General features: G+C 44.8%; 2 protein-coding genes across 2 annotated transcripts in view; one reads left to right on the top strand and one right to left on the bottom strand.

Annotated features, from left to right (window-relative positions):
* Positions 1-1,017: 1,017 nt before the first annotated feature.
* On the bottom strand, positions 1,018-16,049 carry LOC146445262 (uncharacterized). The gene is made up of 20 exons (XM_085070664.1): positions 15,845-16,049; positions 15,697-15,753; positions 14,186-14,223; positions 12,774-12,914; positions 11,716-11,778; positions 10,444-10,564; positions 9,930-10,022; positions 8,747-8,907; positions 7,582-7,667; positions 7,292-7,375; positions 6,388-6,450; positions 6,171-6,248; positions 5,985-6,073; positions 5,238-5,274; positions 3,856-4,004; positions 3,585-3,647; positions 3,201-3,276; positions 2,725-2,809; positions 2,474-2,561; positions 1,018-1,944 (listed from the first exon to the last, which is right to left on the bottom strand). The coding sequence occupies exons 1-20, from the start codon at positions 15,995-15,997 to the stop codon at positions 1,834-1,836; spliced, it is 1,836 nt and encodes a 611-aa protein (XP_084926790.1). The 5' UTR covers positions 15,998-16,049; the 3' UTR covers positions 1,018-1,833.
* The window catches only part of CHD1L (chromodomain helicase DNA binding protein 1 like), a 22,485-nt gene continuing 14,319 nt past the window's right edge, over positions 16,050-24,215 (top strand). Inside the window, exons 1-7 of the mRNA XM_085070650.1 lie at positions 16,050-16,216; positions 17,828-17,940; positions 18,716-18,822; positions 20,054-20,168; positions 20,510-20,541; positions 22,608-22,689; positions 23,949-24,111. Coding sequence (XP_084926776.1) covers positions 16,120-16,216; positions 17,828-17,940; positions 18,716-18,822; positions 20,054-20,168; positions 20,510-20,541; positions 22,608-22,689; positions 23,949-24,111 — 709 coding nt within the window. The 5' untranslated portion in view covers positions 16,050-16,119. The remainder of the gene's footprint in view (positions 16,217-17,827; positions 17,941-18,715; positions 18,823-20,053; positions 20,169-20,509; positions 20,542-22,607; positions 22,690-23,948; positions 24,112-24,215) is intronic.

Here is a 24,215-nt window from a genome sequence, read left to right as displayed (position 1 = left end):
TTCAGTTCCTTCTTCTTCCCACTGTTAGGAGGATGGAGGTGTTTTTAAAAAATAACTATTTACTTGAGCCTCTCTCCTAGCAACCTGAGCTCCCTCACCATACCCAAGAATGAACTAAATATTGAAATTATAATTTTAGGGCAGTGTAGCATTTAGGAAGGGATTTGAAATAAGTAGCTTTATCTAGCAGGATGGTAATTGAATATTTTAGACATTCATCTCTAATTCCTTGAGTAATACCATGGAATTAGGAAACATGCAGCTATTTCCTTCAAGCAGTAATGTTCCTAGCTGAAATTTATTGTGAAACACTTACCAACTCCCTGATTGCTAAGCAGTACATCTCAGCAGTTTCATTCTCATGTATGTTGGTAGTGTTAATAACTTACCATTAATAATAGAGGAAATACTTTGCTTTGAAACTGTTCTTCAAAAAAACTGAGCTATACTAGACTTGAGCGAAAAACAGTTGTGGCAGTATCCCATAGAGAAATTAAAGATAAAAAACAGTATCAACCATACAATTAACTGTGCATGCCGGTGACAGCTGATGGTAGGAGTTGATTTAACTCACGTAATTAAGCAGGGAACAGCAATGCAATGTTCTTCCATTCAGATGCCATCTGACAACCTCAGCCATTAGTAAAGTGCTAGCTCTGGTTAAGGAGTATGTAGGTATGGGGAAAAAAACCCCAAAACTGTACTGAGTTTGGGAAAAACTGCAACTATTTTCTGTTTTTTCTTTCCTTCCAAGAAACTTTAGAGAGAAACTTCCAAGCTACTTTAGAATACAGTGATCTCTGCTGTCTATAGGACAGCTGCTCCAGCAGCCTGATCACAAGTCCAGGATGCCTGATAAGGCAGGCAACAGGAGATGCCTCTGAGCATCCAAAATGAACACAAATGCTTAGGTTTAGTTACTCCTAAGCCTTTTCTTTCATGTGGCCCTAATGTTGCTGGCAGGACAAAGGTACTAGGGAATTTACAGTCTGGAGCCTTTCAATAAAACACTATGGCTTACAGCTTTGTCATGCTTTATGTAGTAATCCAGGTCCACCTTGATTACTTTAGGAAGTACTTTAAAGATAAGAGAAGGCTGGCAAAGAGCAGGTTCTTTGCTGCTTGTGGCTTTGTGCAACACCTTTCTTGCAGCCAGCTTCAATTTTTACAGTAGTTCAGCAGTGAGCACACCCAGACTCTGCAGCCGTTGGGCTGACCTTGCACTGTTGGCAGCAGGAGGAACAGCAGCACAGCAATACTTGCATAGCTACAGGCTTTATGGTTTGCTCCCTGTGACTAAGTACAGGGCCAAAACAAACACTGCCTGAGTGCAAGTGTGTTAAGATCCTCCTCATTTCAAGGGAGCTAGGCATTATTTGCTGCCTTTCCCCTTCAGAAACAGTACCTTTGTTCCATCCTGGAGGAGGAGGAGTTCCACGAGAAGGTGAAGGGCTAGAGATTGTACCTTTCCATGTACAGTAGTATGAACTGCTTGCATGCAGTCCTGTAGATGCAACTGTCTTCCACCCATAGACAGGACCCCTCCGTGGGAAGAAATCGTAGAAGATAGTTGCAGCTTCCCCTGTGGGCAAAATCCCAACTAGCTAGCACAGTTAGTCTCCCTAGTATAAACTAGACCATCCACCAAGCAAGGAGCAGAAATTATATCTGCTCAGCATCAGTGCCTGATTAGATCAGTGGTTTGTGCCCATTCCTCAAATGGGCCTGCTACTCAACCTTATTCAGATGAACATTGAAAACAAGTTCACTCTTACACTTGGTCAGGTCAGACTAGGAAAAAACAAAGACTTTTCCCCCATCCTGGTTGCTCCATCATGCAAGGATGTCATAATAAATGCATGGTTTTTTGGTCTGCTCACGGAACTGCTCCAGCTTTAGGCCAATTCTCAGAAGAACAGCTTCATCCCACCATTTTGCCATGACCTGGGAGAAGATGAGAGGCAGAAAGAGAAGGATCAATTAAAAAAAGGTAGCATCATTATATATAGATACCCTTGAAATACTTGGAAACAATTTCCCCCCCCTCAACATCCCCAAAAGACACATTTTCCCCTTTTAGCCCAGGGCGGGCATTAATGTATTTGGGATAAAGGCAGCTGTGTGACTGTCCATTGCAAGACAGACCTTTCCTTCACATGAGACCTGTTTCAAGAGTGAAGCATTTAAAGAAGTTACAGAAATGAGAAATGAGAGAGGAAAGTAGTGACCAATACAAGGTACTGATGCAAGTAGACAGATGCAGTAGATTTGAGAAATCTTTCTCAAAGATACCTGAAGAGACTCTCTGCTGTTTAGGAGTGAGGCAAATCACCCTCAAGTTAAAGCTTTTATTTCCAGTACCTGCAAGCTCCTCAAAAGAGCTGTGTGGAACAGCAGGGACTTGGTTATGGTTTTCAGGACAAAGCCAGCTGGGCATTTTGTGACCCAGCATTCACAAAGAGCACATACTCACCTGGAGGCTAATAGGAAGCCCAGCAGCAGAATATCCAATGGGGACCACAAGGCCTGGAATCCCAGTGAAGTTACCAAGCTGCATGAACCTAGTGGAAAAAAGCTGTCAGCAGTATTCCTGCCTTGGGACAGCAGCAAATTGATCTTTTGGGAGAGGCAGATATGATTAATCTCTCCTGCCTTACAGCTAAAGTTTCTTCTCCAGCTGTTCCCAAAATTCTGTTTCTGTAGTGCAAATAGCACTTTCCTTACCTCATGCACCGGACTGTGAGGGACATATCGCTGCTCCCAGTCAAGAGGTCAGATTCATAAATTCTTGGGGCAGTGCAAGGAACACCTGTAGAGGAATCACAAAATGACTGAACTTGAAAGGGACCTCAGGATGTCATCTTGTCTAACCTTCTGGCTCAGGAATGGTCAGCTAGTGCAGGGTGCCCAGGGCCATGTCCAAGTAGCTTTTGAATGTTCCCAGAGATGAAGATTCCATGGGCTCTCTGGGCAACCTGATGCAGAGCCATGGATACAACCATTAAGTCTAGTCTTTCTAAGATTAGAAAGACTAGTAGCCTTTCTAACCAGGCTGCATTATCCTCTAAAGGTGTGAGGCACAGCAAAGTGCACAAAAGCCACACTCTTAAAATTGAGGAGGGAAAGTTGATGAAGTGACTGTTCTTAAAAGGCACCACACAGCTGTTGAGGACTGGTTCTTTAGCCAAGAGGTCCAATACCTGGTGTAAGGATACAGTTGACAGTGCTGAAGATCTCTTGCAAAAATCTCATGCTCCGAGTTCTCTGTCGATTTGCCTGCAAGCAGAGAGAATACTGTCTCACTGGGCTCTCTTGGCTCACAAAATTCATGTTTGATGTTGGCAGACTTTGCCCATCAGCATCTCTGCCTTTGCAAAAGAAAACAGCATTCCCGCAGTTTGGAACCAAGATACAGGACAGGTGGCACATCCTCTGTGGTGCCCCACCATCCAGCATGGTGTTACAGCAGAGGGCAGCTTGAGCTGAGTGACATCTTTCTAAGGGTATGAGAAGGCTAACAGAAGCCCCTACCCCACCTTTACAGGTTCACTAGGTGCCTCCCTTCACCCCAGTATGTTCCTTACCTTAATATAATCCAGAGCTGTGAACTGGGAACCTAAGGCCAGGCTAGCCCGAGTTTCCAAATTCTGAAATAAAAAACACTGATTAAGGCTCTGCTTGTGGGAAACAACTGTGACAGTTCAGGAGTTCTCTTCCAGGTCTTCTCTATCAGTAGTCATCCAACAGGTAGTTTGTCACAGAAGTAGCAGGAGGACCTCAGGTTTCTCACTGACACGACATTTGTTCTGTATCAGCCAGGACAACTAGACACTGCTCCAAGCTGCTGCTACTTACCATTTCATGGAAATGTTTATTGAAGTCAGGTTGCAGGAAATCCCTCATCTCACTGAGAATGCAGATCACATGCGCCACTCGCGCTTCCTCCATCTCTGGAAGAGAGACTTCAACCACGCTGGCTCCCAAACTCTGCAGGTGCTCCACAGCTGTGTACAGGACAGGTAAAGCACACACAACATCCCTGAGTTCACCAGACTTCACAGAAAGGCTGCAAATCCCCAACCCCTCCAGAGTGAGAGACCCCATAGGCCACTGCAGGACAAGCATCTTCAGTGCACCATGTGGCATGCACTGCTGCAGCTGCTTCTCCCTGGGAAATGCTTTCAACCTAACTGCATCTCAGTATTCCAACAGGGCAGGGGCTTGCACACAGGTTCCTAACTTACCTGCTATAGTTCAGGCAAATTCACCTTGTCCCTCTAGCCTCACAGTTAAGCCAAGGAGTAAAAGGTGTACTGACAATGTTTCCCTGAGCACTTCACATGACTGTGTTCCATCAGCATGAAGTGATTATGTAGCATCATGAGATTCCCATTCAAAGCCTCTTCTGAACCATAATGGTAGAGGAACCAGGCAATACTCAAGGGACCAGGTCAGCAATACAGGGTCACTAATTCCTGATGCACTTTAACAAGGCCAAACACCAATACTTTGGGAAAAGCGAATCTTTTGCAGTCTGAAAAGAATTCTTGCCTTTCTGTGACCCCAACTTCCTCAAAATACCCAAGCTTGCCTATAGTCCATCCCTAAGAAAACTACACATGTAGAAGTGTGTCTGTGGAAATAAGGAGGGTGAAGAAAATCCAAGCAAAGCCTGAATACTGTGAACTATATCAGCTCCAATGCACAGGAGAGCAACTACTGTAGCAGCCATTGCAGAGACTTTTTCCCCCACCCCCAAGTACCAGGGTGAATTTGGTTTAGACTAAACTCTGACAAAGCCACCCTAAAGGCACCATTTGGCTGATTTCAAGGAAATACCAGAGGACTGGATACATCACAAAGACCTAGCACTGTGTTACTACTGAGCATTATGTTGTGAAACAAGGCCCTCCCTTAAAAAAAGTCTTTTACCATTAAAGCTTGCAGAGTAAGTATTACCAAGCACACATCTCTCTTTATACACACAGAGGCTGAGCACAGTGGACTGCATTCTTCCATTGTAATCTGACAAGCCTACAACTGCTGAGCTTTTTAACCCTCAGCAGTCATGGGGGCTTTCCTAATACAAAGCCACTGCTGTTTATCCAGCCAGACCCCTTTAAGCAACTGCCTTTAAGAACTTCAGGCAAGATCTATTTAATGCATACGTAAGAGAAACACCAAGTGACACCATAACATCAGGCACAATAAGAGACTTAGAGACTTCTCCTCTTTACCTTTCTCACAGGCAGACAGGACTTCAGCATCACATGCCTAAAGAATAAGAGGAAAGAATTAAGTAGACTTTAATAACTGCTCTCCTCTTCTTGGTGAGCACACTCACCAGGACTTCATTCCTCTTGGTGCTTTCCTAGTTCCTGTCCCTAACTGCAGTGAAATGCAGTCCTACAGAACTGCCTTAGGTCACATGCTGCAAGAGAACAGCTTGCAGGTGACACCCCTAAGGAAAAGGAAAGGTCATCTTTTCCAGAGGAGAGGATATTCCTCCTCTGCACTGTGGCAGAGCCAGTAAGAGTTGTTTTTTTTTTACGTCCAGGAAGAAATCCTGAGCACATTTGTGGGGTTACATTACATTTGCCAAGCAAGCTTGCAAGCCCAATTTCTACACTAGAATGATGAAATAACACTCAGCAGCTACAGCATTGTCACCAAGTGGATACACTCCTTTTCCTCATTTGATTTCAAACTAACTGCATTTTGTAAACAGTTCAGAAGCACTGCTTCCAGTAGAATCAGCAGTAGTCATTACTTTTCCTCATGCCTCCAACAGACTCTTACTCAAAAGGCTGCCTTAGAAAAAAATATCTCCATGTTGATGTTTTCGCACAGGCTGTATTATCTTCCAACTACAGGACTAAATATGAGAAGCTCTAATCATGACAGGCAAGAGAGCAATGAATGCACTGGGCTCCTTTAAAATCTTATTTTGCAAAGCAGCAGAAAGATAGAGATAAACAAGGCACCTTAAAAAATGTCCAGTCCACTCCCAGTTTTAAGCCTTTCAGGTCAGGAGCACACATATCAGATAGGGTTGCTTTGGGCTGTTTTAGTCCTGCAAGAAACAAAGAAGAGTTCCTCCTTTTATTCTAGGATTCCTCTAGGAAGACAGAGCATCTGGGCTCGGGTGGGGGGGGAGAGGGCTCACCTACCATATGGATAGAGTGGATCTGGCTCAGCAAGGATACTGTAAACAATGGCTGCATCTGCCACTGACGTACAGATGGGGCCTGTAAAAGAGATCAGTTATAAGAAAGTGACAAAGAGGTAAATAGTACCTTCCTCGCGAGGTCTTTTCTAGGCAGAGATTGCCCCCCTGTGAGAACAGCACACAGCAAGATCCCTGAAGTGGAGCACAAGTCCTCTTACCTACGCTGACTGTGGAGTAGGAAAGGGGCAAGCTGCCGTGACCACTGATGCGCCCAAACGTACCTGGGGAACAAGAAATGGGACTTAGCTGGGTATCAGCAGTCGCTGGGAAGAGCCACCTAGATGGCTCTGGTGCACCCAGGGTAAACAATAAACCCCTGCCAGTCACTTTCATGTCTGCTGTTTCAGAGCCCAGTCTTTCATCCTTCAGTACCCTGTTCTGCTGACCATGATCTGTCTCATCAGTGAAACACATGCATTCAGTTAATTAGTGAAATTGGCTTCCGCCCTAAGAAATTATTTAGTTGACGGGAAACATGTGCAGGGACATTTTGTAATATGTGTATTTAAATATGCAGAAGAATAATTTATGGTATGAAGGACAGAGAGACAGGAGCAGGATTATCAGCAGCAGCAGACAGCACCCCATGGGAGGTCTCACCCACTTCACCAGTGAGACTTCATGCCTAACACCAGTTGTCTTCTGCAAGTACTCATATCACCTTTCTGACCAGTCACATTTTGTGATCATCATTATCTTCCTCAGATGAATCAAGATTTGTTGAGTTAACCATATGTGAAGGATGGAAGGAGAGTAATGGCTGAGTACCTGGTCTCAGATGAAAGGTAGAAAGGAAAGGGTAGAAAGGAAAAGTAGCAAGCATATTTTGTTTAGCATTTGACACAAGCAAGTTAGGTTTTTTGAACATCTGTTCAACAGACAGTAGAGAATACTTCCGTGCTGCCAGTCTAACCCTCATGGCTATCAGACTGTTATATTTCAGAGTTTCTCTGGTCAAATTTTACTTCACAGGAATTAAAAAGTGCCTGACTTGTTTATGGCATTCTATCTGAAACAGCAAACAAGACAAACACACACCCCTCCATGATTAAAGGGCTCTACCTTTCAGACCCACCACACCACAGAATGAAGAAGGAATCCTCACAGAGCCTCCTCCATCTGTGCCAATAGCCACGGGGCAGAGACCTACAAAAAACCCACACATTGGCCTGTGATCAGAGACACATCACATTGCCCTGTCCATTCTACCAGCAGCTGTATCCAAGACAGCACACAGAGCTCTCTGTTTAGCTAGAAGTTCCCTCCAGCTTCTAACCCCCCATAAAAACTAAATGCCTGAGGTACTTTGGCTCAGGACCTTCCTCCCACCACCTCCATTTAGGACCACCTACCTGCTGCTACAGCTGCTGCTGACCCGCTGGAGCTCCCACCTGTGAAGTGGTTAGGCTTGTAGGGATTCCTAGGGATCTTGTGGTACCTGAAGCAGACAAAGATTGTTTAATCTTTTCTTAGGAAGGACTGTGTGCACTACAGGACAGGAAAAGATCCAGAAACACAGCTCAGGGATTCTGATGTCTTGGTAAGGAGATGCCATTTAATCTCAGAAAGTGCCATCTCCCTAGAAAACAGGATGCAAAAAAGACTTCTGCCTCAGAGTCCAATCTCTTGTGAGCATAGGCAGCATATCCAAAAGAGACAGGCCCAAAACAAGAGAAAAGATGCTGTTTCAGCTCTTCTGTTTGCAGTGGCGCCATGCCATTACTGCCTGCCACAGTGCATTATGCAATTCTAAAAGGTGGAGCAGTTGGTGGCCAGCAATCCTTACAGACAAGCAAGTCAGCTCTGCCCTTTATCCCCAAGCAGCAGCTCCCCAGCCTGACCACAGCCCCGAGCCAGCAGAGCTTGCCAAGCCACTGGGTATCCAGCCGACCTCACACGGTGAGGAAGCAGTGGAACGCTGCTGCAGCCAAGGGGAGCCCTAGTTCCACCCAGCTGCACATGCACCTAGTGTGGCTCTACACAAGGTTCATCAAGGCCATGAGCACCACTGCTCTGGAACTGACTTCTCAGCTTGGCTGTAGCTGGAGAATTCACCATAGTAAAGCAAATCAGTGAACCTGTTTTAGCTAGGAAATAAAACCACTATGTTCTCCTGAAATGACTGTACCTTTTTCTCACTGTTCTAGGCCTTCAGCCATCACTGAGGCTGAGCATTACATGACTATTTATTTGTTTTTTGTCACAGCTTTTGTCTACCAGTCATCCTATAAACATTCACACCTCCAGGCCTGTAAGGCCTGACAAACCAAGTTCCTTACTCAGCAGACAACACTTGGAGCATCTCCTTCCTTTGGTTTCACAAGCCTTCAGGCTTCCACAGCTACTCTGATCCTCAAATCTACAATGCTGGATTTTCATACCTCCAGGGTTCTCTCACGCTTCCTTTTTTTTTTTTTTTCTCACATGCTTGCCCTTATTTTTGTACCCTTCCCTGTGAGTTCTGAACAGTCACAGATATTTTTAGACCGGGGGAAGAGAGAAGAAAGGGATTTTTACCTATTAGGGTTGCATCCAGTTGTTCCAGTCCCTAGTTCATGCATGTTTGAGACCCCAATAATGATAGCCCCAGCCTCTCGCAGCTTCCTGGCCACAGTAGCATCTTCTGTTTCTGGCTTTGTCCCAAGATACACCGTTCCCACTCGGTGATGGTAAGGTACCTTAGCAAGAAGACACCTAATTATTCATTCTAAAACCCTGGCAAGGTGCACACACACACTTCAACATCACAACAGATCCCAGACATTAGGACCCATGGAGGTAAGTAAGAGCTAGGAAAAATCTCTCTTCAACTTGTCTCGTATTGGTCTCTGTTAGGAGACACACTTAACCCTTCACTATTTGGTCCTTCTCCCATGCAGAGAAGTCCTTTTCACACCATGATACAGAAGAACAGAAACATGTAGACAGTCACAGAGTCTGCCTCCAAGAAGCGATGAGATTATTTTGCCCAGGGGCTGCAGAACAATCACCCTGGTCCCACAGCACACAGCTCTGTGTTCCATCTTTCCATGGACAGAGCTACAGCATTTCAGACCTGCCTGCTTTGAAGCCAGGCACTAAGATTAGTCAAATGCCAAAATAACAGACTTATTTTCAGGGTATGCTAAGTACTCTTTACTTTGAGGCAGCAATAGAAGAATCTGTACATAAACAGGACTCTCAACCTAGGGGTAGGTCTCTGCAGAGCCTACAATGGCCTGATAGCACTGCCAGGAGTATTAACTGGTAGCTGTTGTTAGGCCACAGGTAAAAATCCTGTCAGTAGGGATTTTCAAAGTAACTTGCATATTTCTGACACATATATTTTAATGTAAGGAGAAAGGGATGCTTTGCCAGCAGAGCGGAGTCAGTACCTAAGAAATACAGACAGTTACACCCACTGGACAGATGCTTTTTTACACTCTCATTTCATCATAAGAGACAGTTTCCCACACCCACCCTCTACTCCCTGTGGATTAAAGAGATCAGTACAAGATATGGAACACGTCTGCTGTATGGAAGATCTGTCTTCACCTTGCAAAACTTGTTAATCCCACTCACTGCAAACCCACATACTACCCCCTCACTACAAACATATTCTCAGGCTTCTGCTGAGGAGTTGGTCTTAAAACCTTGACACAGTGAGTTGTGCAGGTTAACCACTTGCAGCAGGAACTGGCAGCTAGACAAGGAAACTCACCACTTTGAACTCTTCTTTCAGACACACTGGGATGCCATCCAGACAAGACAGGGTACATTTATTCCTGTAACGAGTAGTGGAGGCCTCAGCCATCTGCACAGAGGAAAAAAAAGCATAAAGCATATGTTATATATATTTAGCTGAGCTGAAGGTCATCACCAGTATGGGAATGGATATCAAAAATCACTTTCCTGGCCAGTCTATCAAAGTTTCCTTCTACTTCCACCATATGCTGGTGGGAAACTACTACTTGGAACCATCTTTGCTAATGGATGCCACATAAGCACAGAAATCTCGTTATAAACAGTCATCCAGCAGGAAACAGATTGCTTTAATGCTACCTTTCCTCGCAGGAAGGAAAGCAAACTTGTTTGTAGTCCTCTAAACATAGAGCAAAGAAAAATGTACTTATTTTTCTGTGCAACATATCAGCAGAAGAGCCTCTGCCCCTCCTAATGGATGCTACTGCTCTTGGTGTGGTGGAGGCTCCTTTCCTACCAGAGGCAGACATTACCAGCATTATTTGCTCCTGGTCCCATTGCACTATGGCTCTGAGGGGAGGCGTGGATTTGTCGCAGTCCTCCAACACGGCAATGATGTTCTTGGCTACCTGGGATGGCGTCAGCTTCCCACTCCTACAAGACAGAAGTTGGGAGCTTGTTACAAGACCTCCCCTCACCTCATCCACACACATGCAGCAAGATGGCAGCTGTCACAGCTTTAAGCAAGAATTAGGTAAGAATCTCTGTGGTGATGATCTGAACACAGCTGACACCATCAAGATAGGAGATTCTTTTCCTTAAGGGGAGAATTTGCCTACACAGAATACTCCTTAGAGTAGGGGCAAAAACTAGGAGAGTTACCCAGATATTCCTGAACCACCAGACAGATAAACAGGAGCAAACAGGTGACAGCTTTACTGACAGTCCTCAAGCTCCTGAAAGCTTGGAAGTTACGAAACTCCAAGTATCATGACCTAAGAACAGGAGGCCAGACCCCTTTATACAGGCATCTCATTACAGAGAAGGGGCTCTCAGCAGTTGTGTCAGAACCCACCCTTAATAAACCTTCCCTCCCTCCTGGCAAAGGCTGTGTTACACCATAAACACACCATCTCTGGCTGACACAAAAGCCTTGTGGCCAAGATGCACCTGTAACACCAGACTGCAGTATCAGCCCTTTGCTCCAAGGCCACAGCCCACAGGCAGAAGTGGCCCTTGAGGAACAAATGCTAAGAGTGCACGAATATTTATCTGAGGCCTCCACACCTGGCACATGTCCCAGAGGCAACTAGGATTACCAGGCAGCCAACAGCGCATGGAACCTCAGAGCCAGGGGTGTGTTTTCAGCTCTTTCCAGGATGGACACCTTTACTGGGTAAAAGCAGGTGTCATGCTCAGAAAAACACAGGGAGCTGGGGAACCAAGGGATTCATCAGAGACACACAATATGTACCACTTGCATAATCCAGATCAGCCTTCATCTACTTCTCACTCATGCGTTTGAGCAAACAAGATATGTAGAAATCCCTCTGAGAGAAGACAGACAATAAGCCAAAGAAAATAGCATTTAAATATCCTTGCAGGGCTTGTAAAGCTGTGCCAGCTCTCCCAGACGACTTTTTTTCGTTATTCTACTAAAGGGAAAGAACAGCAGAAGTGATGATAAACAGTGGCACCTCAAGGACAATGCTAACAGAGATATGCCTGAGAGCCTGTGGAAGAGTAGCAGCCCATAGCAGGGGAACATGTGGGACAGGTTGTTTCCAGACCATAATCTCACCTACCGGTAACATTCCAGATAGTCTTTGATCCCTTTGAAGCTAAACCCGTTCCTAGCAGAATCAGAACTGAAAAAAAAAAAAAAAAAAAAAAAAAAAGAATTAAAGGGGAACTGTGAGCTACCAAAGCCAGCTTTGTTTAGACCTGCAGACTTCAGCATCACTGTCCAATGCAGTTTTGGGCATCACTCACAGCAAACCATGTGGATTGCCAACCCATGCATTGCAGCTCACACTCTGTCAAGCTCCTTGCACATAAACCAAGCAACAAATGCACTATGGGTGCCACAGAAATAAGGGATTAGTCTTGCCAGTATGTTTTAGTTTCTCCATATTCTTACTGAAATACAGCAGTCATTAAACTGTTCAAAATGTATTCCAGGCTTGCATTGGCTACTCAAACTCACCACTGCAACATTATAGCCTAGCTGGAATATACTCATGACCCTACTCCCAGGATGTCTGTCACAAGTTTGATCCAGAGACAACCAGCAGCACATCTGGTGTGTAGTGCAGGAGTGAAAAAGGCACCATGCAGCACACACAAGGTACACATCAGTGAATGGCTTCAACATCAAGTCAATGGCTTTAGCACACAAGCAATAGACCACATCTCATCACTAACAAGGTTAATTTCTTGTGCATCATTTTCTTTAAAAACTGTGGTCCTTCTCTCCTCCAGGCAAACCTGGTGTTCTCTTTGAGATTCCCTGAAGGCTAGAAACAGCACTCCTGTAAACTCACTTAAAGGGATCTGTGCAATGACTAGCCAAACACTAAGCATATCTGCTCTAATAGTGCAACCAGAGCTCTGGAAAGGGCAGAATTTGGTCTCTCCCTAATAGGCAGACTCCCTTAAGCTTTTCCCTCTCACATTGCTTGTAGTTACTGGTGATTTATAGGTTACAAAAGGCAAGATGACTGACAGCACTATTTGTTTTGTGAAGTGGCTGGGCATGGAAACAAGAATTCAATCTAAATTGCTGACAATGACAGTTTCCCACTAATGTAACAGTGCCAGCACGTGTGTTTTTCCACTTCTCTGTTACACATCACATACTGACCTTGCATCTGTCAGCTGCTTGATAATATCTGAAGTGCTTTTAGCCTCAGACTTGTCTTCAGCAGCCCCCGCAGCAACCTCCGGGATAAATGTGGGATCTTCATGAATGTCAAGGGAACGCATAAGCGAGAAGTTGTTCATCCTGAATGAGAGAGAGTCACTGCTGGAGGTTTCAACTTCGACCATGACTAATTTTTCAGACTGTTCAGAAGGAACTTTACCCAAGAACATTTTGTCTTAGCAGTCCGCTTTCACAGCAGGGAGCTGCAACAGTTACAAGCTAATCTCTCTCACGTCTTTCCTAAAGGCAGCATCAAATCTCCTCAGCTTGCTTAACAAAGCTTCCTACCTCCTGACATAAGGCCAGACAGGCTCTGTAAACTCAAGTTGGGAAAGAAATGGTGAAAGTTCTTGAGTCACTTTAATTAGACCTTTCATACACAGACTAAACAAGAGAGGAATGGAGAGGAAAATAAAAGGAGAATGTAGTACAAGCCATACATTCAACCACTAATCCTGTTAAAACAAGCATTTCTTCAGACTTTTCCATGACCTGCTTCAATGTAGTTTGTTTGCAATCAAATACAACAGGGATTGCAGCATAAATCCATATCTTGGACCACATAAAGCAAGGAAACCAAGACTCTGTCACAGATATTCAGGAATGATCTGCTGTGTAACAGCAGTGAGACTTGCCTGGGTATGATTTGCTCAAAAAGCCCACATCCCAAGTAAAATTCAGGGGTAACACAGTTCTCAGTGTCCTGGGATCTGCACAGATAACCTTTCAAACCATGGGCAAACTATGTAAAAAAAATGAGCCTGGGGCTCCTGAAACTCTTTCCCAAATGCCTCTTAGTGTAACCTATACTTGAAATCAGTTTCTGAACAAAAACACATGTGAGAGAAAGAGGAAAGGCTGACCTAAAATAGTGAAGATCATTAAAAAGAACTTACCAAAACCTCTGAACTTTATGTCTGGCCTCACTTACCCACTACTACTATTCTTTTAACCGTATTAGTGATAAACACAGGAAACTTACACATGCACTAGCTTTGAAAAAAAGATTGTCCTTCAACAAAAGAGCAAAGGCAAAGAGACACAAAGGCAAACAAAAGGCAAAAAGAAAAGCTGGTGAATACAGTTTCTGTGCACCTGCATGAGTGTGAAAAAAGGTTAATATCTTCTCATAGAGACCCACTCAAATGACTGTAGTTAAAAGAATAATCTAGTAAACATCTATGAAATAATCTTGCTCACTCTCCAATCAAGTTATGCAGCTTTCTCTTAAAAAATGTAATTTCAAATAACCTATAAGCAGAGTGCAATGCAAGTTGCTTAAACAAAACAAAACAAACAAAAAAAAAAGACATAAGTACACTTAAGAGTGGGAGAAAACTCCCTACTCTTACCTCATTAGGAATGGCAGTAAGCAGATCTGTCCAAAAGCCTAGGAAAAAAGAAAGCAAAAAAGTTGGTTTGCAGCAACTTTGACCTGAGCACCTTATTCACTAGACAAGGAATGCTGAATATGCTCACGATTGCTTCAGGCTTGGAGCACCCTAGAAAGCATGCAATACTATGCAGTAAAAAACAGCACAAGCACTTGTATTTTACATCACAAAAATGGCCTGAAATGGCTCCCCACCTCTCATATTTATATAATTATAAAAAGAGTATTCTTCTGATTCTTCTGCCTTTGTCTTACCCTGACTCACACAGAAAGCCTGCATCTGCAGCTGCAACACTATTAAGAAGCATCTATATAGATCTCATCTGTTATTTTCTTCATGTTCCACAGATTATGCAGACATTGGATAAGGTAGGAGTTTATTCTTTTATTTACCACACTATTAGGACTTTTTCTGTGTCTCAACCAGCTCCTGCAATAAAATGAGTCAACTCGGTAAAGTGTGAGAAATTTAGAGACTTTGGTAGCAGACAGCTGAAAATACTCTTTCAATACCCTGGCTCCCAGTGTAGCAGCATCAGCAGTCCCAAAGAGACCTGCCTTGCTCTAACCTGTCTTAATATCTCAACAAGGGACTCAGAAACATGTTATGGGATGTACAAATACAGTACAGGTCTGAGGCAAGGCTCACACGACTAGTCCCATGAAGTGTAATGTTACCTCACACATTGCATAAGAATTACAGCATCTTTTCGAAAACACACGGCTCCTAATCTACATCTAATCTAACACAGCACAATCCCGTAGGAGACTGAGAATTTCACATATCTCTTCTAAGGGAGATGTCAGGAACGAAAACAAGCCTTTCCCCATGCACCAAAAGCGGCCACAAAGCAAAGGTACTCTGGTTGTTACATTTTGACAAAAAGCCTCTCCCAAAGTATTCCCACAAACAAACACAGTCCACCAAGCTTTCACTCCGGACACCAAGCTTTGTAACAAGCGACAGGGCTGAAACAAAACTTTCGTGCCTACCTGCACACTGGCTCAAAAGAACAGCCAAGCAGCAGCAGCAAACCCGCCTGCTCTCAGCAGAGGCTGGTGCAGGCGGGCAGTGCCCAGGGGATGCAGGTTTTATCCCTCTGCACCCTGACCCGAGTGCTCCCAGCGCCACGGCAGCGATCAGCCCCCAGACTGAGGGGAGCCCTGGGGCTCAGCTGCCTTCAGCACCCTGATGAAAGCCCTGCCACAGGGCTGAGGCACCGAGGCTTTGGATATCCAAGGAAAGCAGGTGGCAGCTGCATTTCGAGTTCGGTGTCAGCTCTGGGCTCCCCACAAAAACACCCGGGACACCCTCGGTCAGAGCCGGCGCTCTCAGTGCCCGCGGCACCCCAGCTGAGGGTGAAGCCCAGAGCCACAGCCTCCCCGCCGAGCCCCGCTCGCTCCGAACCCCCGCCCGCTGCTCCCTGAGCAGCCCCGGCTTCACCGCCCCGTCTGCCGGCCCGCACTCACCGTGTTGGCCACATGCACGAAGAGGCGCAGCCCGGCGCCGCACAGCCGCGGAGCCCACTGCGGAGAGGAGGCGAGAAGAGAGAGGTGAGCGCCGGCCCCGCCGCCCCTCGCCCCTCGCCCGCCGCCCCCCGCCCGGCCCGGCGCTCACGGTGTCCCGGGGCGGGCCTGAGGGCCCGGCCTGCCGCGGCCCCCGGCGGTGTATCACGGCGGCCGCGCTGCCCGTGTACCGCCGCCAGAAGCACAGGTACGCGGCGGCGGCCGCGGGCAGCAGCGCCAGGACCAGCAGCAGCAGCGGCGCCATCGCGGAGCTCCCTCCCGGCGAACCCTCCGTGCCGCTGCCGGGGCGGGGCTGGGGCTGATCCCACCCTCAGCCGGCGGAGGCGGCGGGAAGGGCGCGGCGGTGAGGGTGACTGACGTCCCGCCATGTCCCGCTTCTTCCAGGCGCTCCGTCGCGCCGGCAGTGCCCGGGCCGGGGGTCCCGGCGTGCAGGAGGCGGACGTGCGGCGGTGGGGGCTGACAGGTCAGCGGGGTGCCCGGGAAGGTCGGCACGGAGCCTCGGTGGGGTGGGTGCTGTCAGGGATGGCGGGAGGCGGCCCAGGGCCCCGCGCTGCCTGGTGTGCTACCCAGCTCATGGAATCGCTTGGGTTGGAAGGGGATCTTGAAATTACCCAGTTCCAAGCCCTCTGCCATGGGTAGAGACGTCTCCCTCTGGACCAGGTTGCCCAAAGACCCGTCCGACCTGACCTTGAACACCTCCGTGGATGGGGCATCCACAACTTCCCTGGGCAACCTGTTCCAGTGCCTCACCAGCCTCACAGTAAAGAATTTTCTCCTAATATCTAATCTAAACATACTTTCTTTCCATTTGAACCCATTCCCCCTCGTCCTGTCACTGCAGGCCCTTGTAAATAGTCTTGCCCCATCTTTCCTGTAAGTTCCCTTCAGGTACTGAAAGGCCGCAATTAGGTCACCCCAGAGCCATCTCTTTTCCAGCCTGAACAACCCCAGCTCTCTCAGCTGGAGTTCTCTGGGCTCTGTACTAGCAGCTCCCAGGCCAGAAATAAATAAAGGTGCAAATAAAGTGGCATCCTGGCCTGTCTAAGCGAGCTGCAGCTGCTGCAGAGATGGCATTGCCATTGCTTGCTCCTTCGTGCAAGCTTTTCCCGGCTGGTGCGGAACATCTCCTTGGCTTTGTGGTTAGCTGGGTGTTTGGGCCAGGGCTGAGCCCAGCTTTAAGCCCACTAATGCCTCAGCACAGCCTCAGACAGCTCTGTGCTTCAGGACAAGATGGACAAGAGTTGGCCTGTTCAGCGACCTTGAAATGGGCTGATGTCGAGCATGAATTAAAGTGCTTTCCACTGCCTGGAGGGTGATGTTAAAGGAAAATGCCTGGGCAATCCGTCCTGCCCGCACATTTTCCTTAGCTGCTGGGAATGTCAATCCCCGTGCTGGTTTAGGTTTGTGTATCCTGTGGGCTGGTGAGTTACTTCATGTACTCAGTGTGCACATTTTCCCAGGGAGGAGAGGGCAGCAATGGCACAATACACAGCACTTCAGTCCAAGTATAAGGAAAGGTCTTGCCAACTCTTATGTGACTTGTTTTGTATTAATTTTGACATATTGTGCCCCATAATGATTGCAATGGTGGTAATAGTCACAGTGGCCTATAGGTGAGGTCTGCCCTAGCTTTAAGTACAGAAAAGCTGGAAAACATCTTGTTGAGAAATTATACAATAATATATTGTGACAAACATTTCTGGTAGCCTAAAATGTGTCCCTGGATCTAGTACTTACATATTTTAAAAAGTGACTGGAGCTGAAAATCAAGCTGTCTTTTAGGAATGCAAAGTAACAGTCTAATTATTAGATCATGTTCCTTATACAGTCTGTTGCAATGGCTCAGGACATTTTTGTGTGTGTAAGTTTCTGAATATGCTTTAGTTTAATGGAATTGTTATAGCATTGGGGTCTTTGCTCTCCAGGAGAGTAAAGCAGCTTCTGCTGTAGGCTGCTGTGCTTTTCCTGTAAGGCAGAGGTTTGGGAAGGCCTGTTCTGGGCAGGACCTTTTTCAAAGTGTGTATAGAGTGTGCTGGGTGACTGTGTAAATGTAACAAATCGCTTTTATTCCCAGGCATTAAGCTTCGTCCCTATCAATTAGAAGGTGTAAACTGGCTGATACAATGCTATGAAGTCCAGCATGGCTGTATCCTGGGTGATGAGATGGGTCTTGGGAAGACTTGTCAGGTATGTCTTCTTCTGGAAAATAATCTTTGCCTAACGTTTTGGTTTTTTTTTTTAGCCCAGTATTTCTGCAGAATGAAAAAGAAAAAGCACTCTAATGATCCCCCCCCCCATTCAGAATTCCATATTCAAGTGAGAGAGCTCATTGTCTATTTCACTCCTTAACCACTTAAACCAAGTCCTGAGTTAAGTCCTGATTAACTCTAAAAAGGTTTTAGTGTTTTGTAAAAAGATAAGTGGTTATTTTATACAAACACTTTAATGCATAATTCATAGTATGCAGAGTTGAAGGCACAATACACAGCCAGTACAGGGAAAAGAATGTTCTTTTGATGCACTTGCTCCGAAGTGATTTTTGTGTTTGTCAACACATGAATTAAAATTTATAGGTCTGATTTTTTCAGAAGTTTGTTGGATTTTTTTAAAAAGTTTTTCAGTGGGTTTAAGTTTTGTTGGAAAATGACGGCTTGTGCTTTGGTTCAGCTGATTTTATTCAATAGGTCTCAAATTACAAATAGTTTTAGAAAGTGATGCATGGTAGATCTGGTTTGTGACTGTGCAAGAAATGCCCTTGGAAAGAGGCTTGATATGTTAGGGTTGTGTTTTAGGATCTAAGCCTTTTTGTCTGGATCTCACTTGATACTGCTAACTCTGCTTTGTGCTAGTGAACCTATGGAAACCAGCTGCAAAGCTCAACAAGGAGACAGCTTATGTAGGATCAGGCTATTGGGTTGAACCCTTCCCTTGTTGTAAAAAATATATTTTCCTTGCCTTTTAGACCATTTCTCTACTTCTTTATTTGACAAAAAAATTATCCACCAAAGAGAGGTTTCTGATACTTTGTCCTCTGTCAGTTCTGAGCAACTGGAAGGAGGAACTGGAGAGGTAAGTTTGAACAGTTGTCTGGCTTATTATATTCTTGCTCAGCAAGTTGCAAAGATTGTTTTCAAATCTGCTCACTCCAACACTTCCTTTTTATCCTTTCAAAGGGATAAAAAGTAAAAAGGGAAGCTGCTGCTAAACCAACAAATCAATGCAGACTATGCAGTTAATGCATAGTCTTTATAATGCTGTGGTATACATTAATCCATCCATCGTATAGTACTGGCTGACTTTCAGGCCAAGTGCCTCCACTGGCTCTTTGCTTTTTATTGATTTGTAACCCTCCATGCTCAGCCTCTCTTAGGCAAAATCTGCTGAAGACAGCAAGGAATCTTTATGATGAAAGGTAAGACCCAAGTTGGGGGGCATGCTTGCATATGCACGCAAAATACATCACACCTGTGCATGCAACCCATCTTCCCTGGGCTGACTTCTGCTGATGGTGTACCTGCTGTGCCTGGAATATGTACAGAATCTTTAGTCTGGAGCCCACAGATTCCTCTTAAGAGGGAGAGCAGGAAGTTAAAGGTTAGAACAGAAATCTCTGTGTGGCCATTGGGTGATACTATCTGTCAGCATCTGAAGTCATCCAGGTTACATTCTGAAGTAAGCTGGCCTGATTGGATAGACTTGGGGTTGGAATAGTTGTGGGAAAGTGCATTCCTTCATAGATCAGCATATTCCTTCTCTAGAAGGAATATTAGGTAAATAACAGTGGTGGGATTAAATGAGGAAGAATTTTATGATCCCAACAATTGGAACTGGTTTTATCTGCTTTTTGACTGAGAGAATATATTTCTGAGGCCCTGACTTGGACCTCTTTGCTGCAGACATTTTTTTCTTTATTTTAGTATGATTTAGACCAATTCTTTGGCCTCAGCTGGGCCAACTATATTCATTCACCTGCTTCTCACAAACTTTTTTCAGTTGAGAATAGCAGTTGGGTCATGAGACTTGTTTTCAGTCATCTGCCTTGGACTCTTAGACCTAGAAGAATGGAGGTTTATTTAGGACTTGTCCAAACCAGAGCCAGCAGCTGAAGTGCCAGCCTGAGGTGAAAATCATGAAGGAGTGCGATTCAAAAGCTTGAGATCATCTCACAGGAGTGTAAGGTGTTTGGATAGGAGCTCTCATTATCTGTGCAGTGGCTGTGTTTCATAATGGGGTCCAGGGTCATAAACACATGAAAAGACTTAGCTTGGCTCACTGTTTTTGCTCTTTCTCTTAACAACAGGTTTGCTCCAGGTCTTTCTTTCATAACATACATAGGCAGCAAGGAAGAGCGACCCAAACTGCAGGAGAACTTGAAAGAGGATTCTCACTTCCATGCACTCCTGACAACATATGAGGTATGTGATGTATTTGTCACTTGAAAGGAGGGCTCCAGTTTTCCTTGCCTTTTTGATTCCTCTGTACCACCCAGTTCATACCTTGTCAGCTCACGAGTTTTCTCACTTTTACCCTTCCAATTCTCTTCCCCCACTAGCACTGGGCAGAGTGTGACCGAGTGGCTGTGGGTGGTGTTAAACCACAACATGCTGAAGGTGTCATGTAGCTGTCATGCTTTTTTCCTCAGGTTGTAAGTGCCTTCATTCCACTCTGCTCCATTTCACCAACAAAAAAATGCTCTGTTTCTTAACTGATGTATTTACTTGAATCATAAATTACAGTTCATTTTCTTTCATTGCAGATTTGCCTGAAAGATGCAGCATTTCTAAACTCGTGAGTCTGGTTTTAATTTCTTCAAATTTAAGTCTGCATATCTGTCAGCAGTTTCTTAAGTGGATGTTTGTATGTGTGAGATTCTCTATTGTTTCACAAGAGACAGGGATATTCTTGGCTTGTGATTATTACTTTGCCTTTTCAAACTTTCAGTGAAGAAGCTTTAATGTCAGCTAAGATATATGTGAACTTCCCCCAAGGACAATTTTCAAGCCAGTTAAAGCAATATGACACAGTGACTTACAGCAGTACACTAAGTATTAGTCCAGCAAAGGAAACTCTCAAGAGCTTCAGGTTATAAAGGTATTAGTTGCAAAATTCACTGAAACTGACCTGCATTACTTAACAGTGATAATGTGCTAATACCATATTCTGGTATTCTGAAGTTTATTGCCTCCAGTCAGAACTGTGGAGGGCTTATGAAGCATTATGCCTTCTAGAAAGACTGATTATTCAGCTGAAATTCAGTCTGTAGGAGGTACTGTCATAGTCCTGCAGAATTCTACAAGAGTCTCCACTTGAAATGGGGAGGAATTTTCCTTTTTTCTTAGCAGTAGTGCCAGTGCCTTGCAGTGGTGTTGTGACAAGTGCTGAGAGTAGCTCTATGCAATGAATGGCTCAGTATCTTTGGAGAAGCAGAAATTCAGTGGCCCTCACTGGCACAATTCTGTGTCTGTCCGAGCTAGTCAGACCCACAATGGGCACCCTCTTGTCTGTCAGCAAAGCACCTGTCCTTGGCCATTGCTGGAAATAGCAGGTTGTGCTGCACATCATGGTAGAAACCAGGTCTAATTAAAGGTAGCCATGACTGTATTGTCCTTACAGTTTCATAAAAAATTCTGCATCACTGTATATTACTCTGTTTATTTTAAAGTGTAGCCCAGGTGTGAAGCACCCAGGGAGAGCAAGCAGCCAGCCCTAGTATCACAGAAATGTCAGCTACTGAGTAATTTCCTACTTCTAAAGCTAACAAATAACATCAAAGCCATGTCACTCAAATTTAAGGTTTTGCCCTTTAGTCTTCCTTCTGAAAAAAAGTGGCTGCTAATCATTTGTACCTTGTCCTGTGTAGGAGCATTTGGAACACTTTGTAAAGGTGGGTCAGAGTTACTGGATGTCTCACCACCACTGCTCCTTACCAGCAGTGTAACAGCATGCATGAATTGAGCAAGAGCTGTGCTCTAGTGGAATAGATGAGGGATCAGACTCTGCTCTGCACATGAGCTTCTGCAGTGCTTCACAGTGCAGAGTCCTGCAATTCAGCTCCTGAGCTTGTGGAATAAGAGTAATGACATTTGATTGTTCTTACAATGGAGAACCACTCTGATATAGCAGAGAGGGAAATTGAGGCAAACAGAAAGGCTGTGGGAAGAATGTAGGTCACTGTGATTTCAGATGTTGTATTCCACTGGGAATAGAAGTGTGTTGGTAGGAAAAGCTGGAGGGTCATGCATCCCTGGAAATGACTCTGATGTAGAAGGTGAAACCCTAGTGATAAGGAGGCACAAACACTGAGGGCTGAGAAGATGTGGAGCTTCTATTAAGCCTAGTGAATCTACTGGATCACCAGTGATTCTATACAGTATCTCCTCAGATTCTTGAGGAGAGACTGCATAGAGCTGTATGAACCTAGAATAAGTCGAAACTCCTGCCTTGGGTGATTTGGAAAAGCCTTGTTTGTACTGGGTTGGGTTGTTGGGGTTTTGCACTAGGGCCTAGTTTAATGTCTCTTTCCAAACCATAGACCTCATTGAGTGTTCAACTAACTTGTATTTATGTCCTTTTCCTGATAGCAATGGGGGTGGAGAGAGAAGCAAGAAATTCAAGTGAATTTTGTTAGTCTTGATTTTAAAAAAACTCACCCAGGCTATAGTTAAAAAGATGTGTTGGCTCTTCAAAAGCAGTATCTGTGAATTCCACCCCACTTTTGGTGTTTGCTTGTTCTCATGGAGTGGGACCCCAGCTCAAGTTGTGCCAAGCAGAGCCACCACTTTCTTCAGTCTTTTTGTACTTACAAGAATGAATTGTCAGCCCCTAACTGAAGATGCTGTTTTTTGTTTGTTCAGCTTTAACTGGGCTGCCTTGGTTGTAGATGAAGCTCACAGACTGAAAAATCAAAATTCTCTGCTTTACAAGACACTTTCCGAGGTAAAGTAACGCATCTATCTTCTAGTCTCTTAAAACTTTTCCCTTTTCAGAGTCTCTGTTCCCAATTAAGCATTAAGCTCTGAACCAATAACTCATTTCCATCAGAGCTAGTGAACAGATTCCCACAATTAGTGGCAGAGAGATAAAGGCCTTGTTGGCTTTGCTTGGAGGTGGGCAGTATTTGGAGCTTCCCTCTCATGTTTGGACTTGCCACATTGGAGCAGTTTGAAAGACTTGAAAATGTAAAACAGCTAGACACAGTGCTGAACCACAGCTGTGCTACTGCAGTGGTGGAAGTCTGGCTGGCCTAAGACAATATCAAGCAACAAGAGGACATCTCCAGCTCTGGGAGGGTGAAGGTACCCTTGCCTAGTTCATGGGGCCTCAAGTCTTGAGCTACTGACTTCCACTGTCCTTTTAATGGAGCCACCCTTGTTTACAGAAATTAGGAGAATTGCTCCAGCTTCCAAAGCACCCTGCCAGAGTAGTACAAATGCCTGAGTGAAGGCTGCACTTCTTGTCATGGCAGTAAAACATAGGCATTTGGTCTGCGCTGGCATCAGCAGCAATGTACTGCAATACACCTTGGAAAATAGGGGTTTTTTATTGAATTCATGAAAGTCTTATGTATTCTGGACATATTGTCTATGATGTCAGTAATTCAGGAGCTTTGGTTATAATCACAAATAAGTAGATATGATTCACCTTAGCTCTCTTCCTAATATATTTTATGTTACCAAACTTGAGAGAAATTTGTATCTTTCCAAAGATAAATGTATTTCCTAAGTCTCTTTGCAAGGATTGCTGTAAGCAACATGGACCAGATAATGTTGCTGTGTTTGTCAGGGTTACCCAGCAAACAGAAATGGAACTTAGTCTGACAGAGTCTCATTTCACTGTCCTATTCCAATTGCATTTTCCAGTTATGCCTCATTATCTAACACCGGGTATGCAGTATTAAACTGTAGATTGCATGGATCTGAGCATTTTAATGGAGTCAGTTTTGTACTTTGTTCTTATGTTGCTTACACTGAATTCCTTGCACTGGTGCCAGCCTAGTCAGTTTGGAGCTGTTTGACTGTCACACCATACCTCATGTTTGGATGGTTTTGGCAGATCTGCAGCATTCTGTGAGCAGTTCTGTGCTGCCTCTCATCTTTTAAGTTCAGAGTGATGTGGGTGGACTTGTGTATTTACTAACTTTTAATTACAGATTTTTTTTTCCCTAATAATTTTGTTTCATTGCACGGTTCTTTCAGTTCTCAGTAGGCTTCAGTCTGCTACTCACAGGCACTCCAGTCCAGAACAGCCTCCAGGAACTGTACTCCTTACTCAGCCTTATTGAGCCTGACATCTTTCTTAGGGAACAAGTGAAAGAGTTTGTTGAGTATTACCAAGATATTGAAAAGGAGAGTGAACCAGGTCAGTAATAAGCAGTGTTGTACTTCAATCAGAACCAGCTTTTATCTTGACTAGGAAACAAGAGTGTCATGTCTTTTTTATTTGCTTTCTTTTACTGGTGACTG

The sequence above is a fragment of the Lichenostomus cassidix genome, chromosome 1, assembly GCF_008360975.1.
Source record: "Lichenostomus cassidix isolate B80296 chromosome 1, HeHo_3.0, whole genome shotgun sequence".
In the NCBI taxonomy this organism is placed as follows: Eukaryota; Metazoa; Chordata; class Aves; order Passeriformes; family Meliphagidae; genus Lichenostomus; species Lichenostomus cassidix.
Note: the sequence above shows the minus strand (reverse complement) of the source record. Positions and strands in the feature narration are given on the sequence as shown.

What these genes read in the sequence shown, in the direction of transcription:
- LOC146445262 (XM_085070664.1), bottom strand. Translation starts at nt 15,997, where the DNA reads ATGGCGCCGCTGCTGCTGCTGGTCCTGGCGCTGCTGCCCGCGGCCGCC. An exon ending in TCGTGCATGTGGCCAACACG is followed by an intron (nt 14,224 to 15,696) that starts GTGAGTGCGGGC and finishes CTTTTTTCCTAG; the next exon opens with GCTTTTGGACAGATCTGCTT. An exon ending in TGAAAGAAGAGTTCAAAGTG is followed by an intron (nt 8,908 to 9,929) that starts GTGAGTTTCCTT and finishes CTTCTTGCTAAG; the next exon opens with GTACCTTACCATCACCGAGT.